Raw genomic sequence first — 9,134 nt, forward strand, 5'->3', positions numbered from 1 at the left:
CCCGATTTATTGTTGGATTATAATTTATCAAAATCGAACCGCACAATATGACGTTGAGAACCGACTTAACTTGTTTTCTCGCAATATTTTTGCATTAATTAATAAAAATTAAAACACCAAATCACTCTCAATCACTATTGACTATGGAGATAATTAATAGCATAAAATTATAATACATAACACGTACAAAAAATTAGGGCTATAATTACATCAACAAAATTATGCTCCTAATCATTTATTTATAAATTATCTCTATTTTTTAATTTGTAGAAAGTTAACCCATAATCCATTAGGCCACCGTGGCCCCGTCCAATTTTTAACATAGGACAAAAACTGCAGTTTATTTTTAACTTATTTTTTAAGACCCCACCTATACTAAATTGTGATCCAAATGATCTATTCAACCTAAATCAATTTAACAAATCTACCTACAATAACACAGGCAAACTCTAAGCTGCATTTTTCAATATTTTAATCATCACATTACTACTAATCAAACCAGTTGCATAATATGGGAAAATAAATACATTCCAACTAAATTAAGTCAATACACACCTTATATATATTTTATGTAAAAATGACAACCAAATTATATTTTAGCAGTGTTCATTGCTCTATAATGTGTGTTGCGTTTAGAGGTAACTACAAAGATGATTGACACACCTATTTTGAACATTGAGGAAGTTAAGGTTGTGAAATATTAGAGTATTTATTTATTTTTTTTTTATTGATGTCACTTTCTTTGTAACATTTTCTATTATAATTTTATTACCGAACTCCAACAACTCATTCTTAAATCAAAGATTTTATTTATTTTGATTCAAAAGTTTAAGATTTTTTCTCCATAACTTAATTTAAAATTTATTTTTATGCTGTATTATATTCATTAATAACATCAAATTATATTTAATAACGTGACATTGTCAATTTTAGCTAAAAAAAAGATAGATTTCAAAAGAATTTTATAGTTTATGATTCAACTTTTTTAATTTAAATCACTAATGTCATAAAAATAAATCTACATTATTAATAAAAATAAGTCTCAAATTAAGGGTCTATTTGTTAAAAATTCTAAAAAAGAGTGATTTTGTTATTCAATAAATCTAAAAATTAAAGTTGTTTTGTATTTGACTATTACAATAAAAATGACTTTATTTTGTTTTTTTTAAATAGTTGGTAGAAAATATATTTTTTCAAAAACTATTAAAAATAACGTTTTATTTTTAAGTAGTTTTAAGGTTATTTTCATATTTTTATTTTTTTTTTTAAATACTGTAACAAGTAGATGAAAAATTTTAAAAATGATTATATTTAAAAAAAAATGATTGTCTTACGAAAAAAAAACTAACAAACACATTACGAGTAACAAGAAAAAAAACAACTAGTTTACTAAATTAGAAAACTAAAATATAAATTTTAAAAATAAAAAATCAAAATTATATTTAAAATGAAAAGTGCATTTAACGTTACACTTTGTTTTATTAAAAAAAAAAATAGATTGAAAAGAAGAGAAAAAAAGTATATATAAATATATAAAATTAATTAATTAATTATGAATAAAAAAGTGAGAGAAAATATATATCTTTTAAATAACATAAATATTTCTAATAAAAATAGAGATATAATATGAAGAATAAAATAAATAGAGAAATATTGTCATTCTCACTATATTTTAAAGGATGATTTTATTTTTATATGCATGTTTTCTTTTTTCTCTAATTTTTTCCTTTGCTCCAAACATAGAGTTAAAAAAGAATGAAAGGGAGTAGGGCTAAAAGAAGGGCAATGATGTAGGTACTTTGTCTGGTAGTAATAACAACTGGTGTCCAGTGAGTCACTAAAGTGACTCTTTGCCTCTTCACTCACTCACTTTCCCTCTCTGTAAAGTTCCAATCCAACTTACTTTTTCAACTCTCCAAATAACACAAAGAGTTACTAAGATACATTCGTCCATTCACTTGTTAATTTAATAGTTTCTACTGAGTTGAGTTGAGTTGTGTCGTGTCCCCAACCCTGAAGAGGTGGAGGAGCTTAATCACTTGTTAATAGTAGCAGCAGCAACTCTTTCTTATAGGGTTTGTAGATCACCTACATTCATTCCTATTTCTCTCTCTTTCTCACTCCACTAACAAATCGGTTTCTGTTACCGTTTTTTTAGATTGTTTTCTTCCTCTTACTCGGTTCTTGTTCTTTTTTCTAAACTTTTCCCCCCTTTTTTCTTCTTCTTCTTCTTCTTCTTCTTCACATTTTCCTCTCCTTTTTTTGTTTTAAGAAAATATGTGTCAATCCTGACTCATATTTACCGATTCCAGTTTTTATTATTATTATTTTTTTATTATATTTGATTTTTTGTATACATCAATTTTAGCTGAGAGTACATACATGCATGTGAACCTAGTTTATTATAACTTGTTTTTTTGTGTCATGTACAAGTTTACTCAACTGGTGGACTATGTTTAATAATCTTTTTTGTTTTCTGTTTATGTTGATGATTGTAGTGATTGAAATTGTGATTTGATTTCATATTTATTGCTGAATTTTGACAGTAACGGCTAAAGTATTGGGCTGAACTTGCTGGTTTAGGTCATATTGGATGTGATGAAGCTTAAAAAATGGCTTGCAAGTGTTTTGTTGGTCACTACTGCTATGCTAACCACTGCATTGGGTAATATACACTTACTCAAATTGGATTTTGTACTTTCCTTTTGCAGTTGTGTGCTTGTTAGATTTTACTTAATAGAATTAAGAAATTTCCAACATTAGAAAACATTTCATATTTTGTGTTCTTTTATTATTTGATTTGGCTTTAGAGTTATAAGCAAGGATTCCTTCAGTTAAAAGTTTTGCTTTTCTTACACAAAATAAGGACTATATGGCTAGTATACTCTTCAGCTTGTTTAATTATTTAAATAACCTGATTAAGAAGATTTCCGCAAGGGGAAGCAATTGTAGAATGTGGATATGTGACGGATAATTCATTGTCTATTAACTTTGTAAGTTGATGTTGAGTCAAATTGTTGAATTTGTAGGTGCATTTGTGGGGGTAAACATTGGCACTGATGTCTCTGATATGCCATCTGCTTCGAATGTGGTTGCTATTCTAAAAGCCAATCAAATTACTCACGTCCGTCTTTATGATGCAAATGCACACTTGCTACAAGCCCTTTCAAACACAGGTATCGACGTAATTGTTGGCGTCACCAATGAGGAGGTACTGAAAATTGGAGAATCTCCATCAGCAGCTGCAGCGTGGATTAATAAAAATGTAGTTGCTTATTTACCATCCACCAATATTACAGCAATAGCTGTTGGCAGTGAAGTTCTTTCCACAATCCCAAATGTTGCCCCTGTTCTTGTTCCTGCCATGAATTCTCTTCACAAAGCTCTGGTTGCTGCAAACCTTAACTTCCGTGTCAAGGTTTCGACCCCTCAATCTATGGATATTATCCCCAAGTCTTTTCCTCCTTCTACTGCCACCTTTAACTCTTCGTGGAACTCTACAATCTACCAACTCCTCCAGTTTTTGAAAAACACGAATTCATCCTACATGTTAAATGCCTACCCTTATTATGGATACACTAAAGGAGATGGAATTTTCCCTCTTGAATATGCTCTTTTCCGACCTCTTCCTTCGGTGAAGCAAATTGTCGATCCAAACACACTTTATCACTATAACAGTATGTTTGATGCTATGGTGGATGCTACCTATTACTCTATAGAAGCCTTAAATTTCAAAGATATACCAATTGTCGTCACTGAGACTGGCTGGCCGTGGTTTGGTGGAGCAAATGAACCCGATGCTACTGCAGAAAATGCCGAGACCTACAATAATAATATGATTCAGCGGGTCCTGAATGGTTCAGGTCCGCCTAGTCAGCCAAACTTACCTGTCAATACATACATATATGAATTATTTAATGAAGATAACAGGAATGGACCTATATCGGAAAAAAATTGGGGCATCGTCTATACTAATGGAAGTACTGTTTATCCTTTAAGTTATGGCGCTTCTGTCCCGATCACTGGAAATTCTTCAGCATCAGTATTTTGTGTGGCTAAAGATGGAGCAGACACTGATAAGCTGCAAGCTGGCCTGAGCTGGGCTTGTGGACAAGGCGGAGCAAACTGTGCTCCTATTCAATCAGGGCAGCGCTGCTATCTCCCCAACAATGTGAAAAGCCATGCCTCTTATGCTTATAATGATTACTATCAGAAAAACCACGGTGCGGGTGGAACATGCGACTTTGATGGTACTGCTGAAGTTACTGCAAAGGATCCGAGTAAGTTGATACAACTCAATTCTATTTTAACTCAGATTTCTGGCATGGCACACATGTAAGCTGTAACACTTCAGGTCACATATGTGTAACTATGTCCGTTTTAGATCGAACATGCCATCTACTAACTATCCGAAAAGCTTTTGCTGTTAGGTGAAAACACTCAGAATGGTTTTATATCTAACGTGCCCCCTCACGTGATTGCCCTTTGGGCTTGAAGCATGGACAATGCACAACCCACCCAATCTTGTGCTAAAACTTATCATTTTTCTTAGAGTGAGACAACAAGAATTGAATTGAACTCTAGAACATTTGGTTATAGAGACTCTGATACCATCTCATCATGAATTACCTATTCCAAAAGTTTAAGTTGTTCGGTGTAGACACATGAATGATTTTAAAAGTATAATTACTCACTAACAGTTGTAGGACTCAATAACTTCTCTTCCGTGTTGAAAAAAAATATCTCTGGAATTAAACCATTTGAAAGTCATCGGTTGTCATCTCTTTCAGAATGACCAATAGGCTATGAAGACAGTTATAGTTTTAGTAACTATCGGCACATATGGCAATGTGCTACTTTTTTTCAAACTCGATGCATTAAACCATTAACATTGCTGAAGGTTTGAACAAATAATACACAAAATCGGCACATATGGAGTTATAATGTCAGTATGTCACTCTTCAATTATCTATTAACTTGTCTTGATGAAATTGTCGAGAACTTAGCTGGTTGCATCAGTATAGTGTTACTACTGTCTGGATGTGTCTCATTGCATTCTTGATGATTTTACGGGTCTAGTTTCCCCTGTAAATCTGTCATTGTGGTGTCTAGTTGGAAAGATTGGTATTCAGTCCACTTTTCGATTTGATTTTTCGTGAGTTTCAGTAGGCACTTTTTTTAGGTTTGGGAATGTTGTAGTATTTTTTATCCTGGTCCGCAGGATCTAGGCATTAAACCTATTGAAATTGAAACTTTATGAATAAAACTAGGCTACTAGAAATGTCTTCATATTGCATCCCAAAACTGATTGCATTACTGTAAAACTATTGGTGGGGAGTGGATTCTCTCGTGTTAAAATTTTATGACTTTATCATGTTAAAATTTGTGTCTATTTATCTTTTCAAAGACATTGAATACTTTGCGAGTGTTTATGAAGAGACATAAAATTTAACATGACCAAGAAGGAGGGAGTACTATGGTAGATTACTTTGATAAATGGTCTGCGGTAGATCAACACTTGGAATTCACTCGAAATATCAATGACGACCAATATCGCCCTTTGAAAGTATAAGTTCAGGGTCATCATTGTTCTCATTAGTGAGACGACGACCTGATCGGTCCCAGTTCAACAAAAACATAAGGAAACAAATATGAGTTGAGTTTTTAGACACATTCGATTTTCTTTGTTGTTTTCAAACTGGTACCAATCATTTCATCGCTCACTTGTTAGGACAAGGAGGACTATGAGCTTTTACTTCGACAGGTACCATGATCCGTTATTGGAGGTTCAAGTGATTTTCAAGTACTGGTGCACTGTGGTCCACCTATCATAATGGTTTGCTGTAGAATTTCCCGACAAGATAATATAAAATTTTCACATTAAAAGATTCATTTGTGGCAACAAGTAATGATATTTCAAGTCTCTATATTCCACTCAATGATTTTAATCACTTAAATGTTTCACTTATGTAAGTATTTAACCAATTAATGTTGTGTAATCTGTTTCAGGTTATGGATCCTGTAAATTCACCGGAAGGTATAGAATCTCAACCTACATACATCCATTATTAATTAGATTTAGTAGTAATTGTTTCTCTCTAAAATTCTTATCTGATCATGGATTATTTTGATATCAGCTCTGGCGCCGATGGATTGAGTTTACCTCCTACGACGGCACAGGGACCTACAAGCCCCTCTGGAGCAAGTATGAATCTGCAAGTGTCTAGCCTTCAGTATTTAATATCTGCTGTTGGTGTATTTTTTGCTCTTGCGATGCTATAACCAATTGGTTTATGCACTTAAGATTGCAATTCAATTATTCGCGGAATGTAGTTTTGTACGATTTTGTTTCTAACTTTTGTCCATTTTATTCTTCATAGCTGTGTCCCATCTTGTGCATTTGGGGTCATTGTAATTTATCACTTTTAGAATAGATAGTTGCTTAAATCTAGTGATTTAGCTCTAGGAGACAAACTGAAGGCCGAGTCTAGAAGAAGTTATTGCCATTGTCTTTTAACAAACAAATGTTACTTCCTTTTGGGTTGTTTGGGGAAAACATCCCTATCCATTGGTTTCTTAAGACTATGTTTCAATTGATTGAAAGATGGAATGGAACGGATTGAAACTATAAGAACTTTTATTTTATACTTATATTGTTTAAAATAAAATAGAACAAAATGAAACATAAAAATGTATTTTATAAAGTTCCATGTGATAATTTATTTTTCTTTTCTGATTTAGGAGTATTCAAAGTAGCCTTTTTTGTGAGATCAAATTAGCTCTTTCTTTCATTTTATGCTATAAAATTATTTAAACGATAATTTTAAGTCAAAGGTGTATGCATTGTGATATTTAATTAGAACTCACTATTTTTGTATTTATATAGTGAAATTTAAAAATGATTTACACGCATATTTTTTAAACTCTAGTTTCTTTACACATTTATTTAATTTGTTGTTGCATATGCAAATTTTGGTTTTAAGATTATGACTAATGAAAATGGCCTATGCCTTATTCGAGACCAACCAAAGTTTAAAGAAAGCAAATTTTATTAGTGCATACTTTACTTATGACTAATGAAAATGGTCTTAAAATATATTTAAATTAGTCTTGAAATATATTTATAGTTAAAGAAATTACATATTATTTAAAGTATATTTGAGATATATGCAGTAAGAGTAAAAGGGGGTTTAGTAGTTTGTGATTGAGATAATCGGTGGGATCTGATCGGAATATGGAGGGAGGAGGAAAAGGGTACGCGTGGGCAGTATCTGCGGGATTCAACGCCGCTCTTGCAGCAATCGCCGCTAAGCTCACCGTTCACATCTTTATTAAGTACGGGATTGTGCTTTTCTTCAATGTTACAATGTGGGCTTGTTATGTCAACAGTCTTAAAGCTCTCTCTTCTCTTGAAGCTACCGTCACTAATTTCGCTACCAATTTCATTTCTTCTGGTTTTGCTGGTTTCTTCTTCTTTCACGAATCACTCTCTTTCCAGGTAACTATTTCTTCTAAATCATCTCTTCAATTCCAATCTTTACATATTATTATAATTTATACCTAACTTGTCAAGAATCTCCTATTCGCTGCTTAACCCTAATTGAAAAAATAATAGAATTATTTTTTTGGTAATTTTCTTTTTTAGTTTTAAATTTTTTAATCACAATAAGGGGTGTGACTACTCTCCTACAACGCCCTCCCCTTCCCTTTACTCCTAACTATGAAACAAAGTCTTAAGAATCAGTGGTTGGTTATTTGCCCCTTTATGTTTTCAACTGATGCAAAGAAATGTTGCACAGTGGTTGGCAGGTGCAGTACTCATAATAATTGGTGTAATTATACTTAGCAACTCAAGTATTGAGGAGAAGGTTAGCTCTGATTAGATGTTGCAGTTCAGCATGATTGCCTTTCATGTTTTGCTTGTTAAAGGCGGCGGAACTGCATGAAAATAGAATTTGTAACATCAAGAATAGTATAATTAGATCATCTGCTGGATAGTTCATTTCACATGAAGCGCCCTGAACAAGTTGCTTCTATTTTGCCAAGTTAACAACTTGCTTATTGTTTTATTGATTTATTTATGTGGTTCTGCAAGCGGTGTAGTTGGTTTGATATGAATATATGATTTTGAATGTCAATATTTTAGAGGTTGTCTTATGCAGTTATAAGTTATATATATATGTATATGATAGTGGTCATGGTGTTCTCTTAATTGAATTGGACAGTTTTGGTAAATTTATAAGGATTCTAGATTACTGAACTCTTTACTTTTCTGTTGTTTCTTCTGCAGAAGCCTGATTTTTATTTTATTTTTGTCTTAAGACTCCATTTTTAGGGAGAAAGAAACCTGGTAATCCAAAGTCGGTCGAAAGATAAATTATCGCCAATAATTATTTTTGTTAGAAGATTTTATTTAATAGGGGGTCATAACTTAAAAGGTTTAGTAGGAGACTTTGTAGGTGAGACTTAAAAATTTTGGAATTTTTTTACCGTTCTACGGGGAGTACAAATATTTTTCAAATTTCAAATATGGAATAGGTAATATAATATTCTACGGCGGGGACTCTATCATTGTCATTTTAGATTTGACTAAATTGGTATTTTAGTATTTGAAATTATAAGATTAGTCGATTTAATATTTTAAATTTACGAACTAATAATTTAATCTCTTAAATTAAAAATACTAATAAATTTAGTCATCTTAATGAATTTTACATCACAATTTTAAAGATTATGTGTTTGTTTTAATGTAACAGAAGACTAGTTAAATCAATATGCATATCTTTTATTCATTTTGATGAATATTTATTAAATAAATATTTTGATAGAAGAATTAAATTGATTAATATTCTTTAAAAAATTAATTTGTTATTTTATAAATTTGAGAGATTTAAAAAACTAAAAAAGTGATTATATATACTGAAATTTGTTATTGAACTCACTTTTACTTAAACATATTCAAATATAAATCATTTTATATTTAAGTGACTTTTAATTAAAATAATTTTTTTCAAAATTCAATTTTAGTTACCGTAGAATCAAACACACACAAAGTACTTAAATAACCATCTTGATCGTATTTTACTTAACTATTAACAAAATACCTATGCATTAACGAGGATGTGCGTGTAGGG

General features: G+C 31.5%; 2 protein-coding genes across 3 annotated transcripts; both read left to right on the top strand.

The window, feature by feature from the left end:
* Positions 1-1,788: 1,788 nt before the first annotated feature.
* LOC101507103 (glucan endo-1,3-beta-glucosidase 4) lies at positions 1,789-6,641 on the top strand. Of its 2 annotated transcripts, none has more exons than XM_012716883.3 (5): positions 1,789-2,075; positions 2,584-2,665; positions 3,030-4,280; positions 6,010-6,037; positions 6,138-6,641. In XM_012716883.3, exons 2-5 carry the CDS (start codon positions 2,599-2,601, stop codon positions 6,280-6,282), a joined length of 1,491 nt encoding a protein of 496 aa, XP_012572337.1. In that variant the 5' UTR covers positions 1,789-2,075; positions 2,584-2,598; the 3' UTR covers positions 6,283-6,641. The 2 variants fall into 2 exon arrangements, with proteins under 2 accessions (XP_012572337.1, XP_004504325.1); XM_004504268.4 differs by having other exon boundaries at positions 1,790-2,075; positions 2,547-2,665.
* Positions 6,642-7,166: 525 nt separating this feature from the next.
* Positions 7,167-8,138, top strand: LOC101507424 (uncharacterized). The gene is made up of 2 exons (XM_004504269.4): positions 7,167-7,498; positions 7,800-8,138. Exons 1-2 carry the CDS (start codon positions 7,235-7,237, stop codon positions 7,881-7,883), a joined length of 348 nt encoding a protein of 115 aa, XP_004504326.1. The 5' UTR covers positions 7,167-7,234; the 3' UTR covers positions 7,884-8,138.
* The last annotated feature ends 996 nt before the right edge of the window (positions 8,139-9,134 follow it).

This window comes from Cicer arietinum, chromosome 6 (assembly GCF_000331145.2).
Source record: "Cicer arietinum cultivar CDC Frontier isolate Library 1 chromosome 6, Cicar.CDCFrontier_v2.0, whole genome shotgun sequence".
Lineage (NCBI taxonomy): Eukaryota > Viridiplantae > Streptophyta > Magnoliopsida > Fabales > Fabaceae > Cicer > Cicer arietinum.

Excerpts from the sequence above, each read along its gene's own strand:
- LOC101507103 (XM_012716883.3), top strand. The coding sequence starts at position 2,599 with ATGAAGCTTAAAAAATGGCTTGCAAGTGTTTTGTTGGTCACTACTGCT. Across the intron at positions 2,666-3,029 it reads TATGCTAACCACTGCATTGG|GTGCATTTGTGGGGGTAAAC; the intron begins GTAATATACACT and ends TTGAATTTGTAG. Across the intron at positions 6,038-6,137 it reads TCCTGTAAATTCACCGGAAG|CTCTGGCGCCGATGGATTGA; the intron begins GTATAGAATCTC and ends TTTTGATATCAG.
- LOC101507424 (XM_004504269.4), top strand. The coding sequence starts at position 7,235 with ATGGAGGGAGGAGGAAAAGGGTACGCGTGGGCAGTATCTGCGGGATTC. Across the intron at positions 7,499-7,799 it reads ACGAATCACTCTCTTTCCAG|TGGTTGGCAGGTGCAGTACT; the intron begins GTAACTATTTCT and ends AATGTTGCACAG.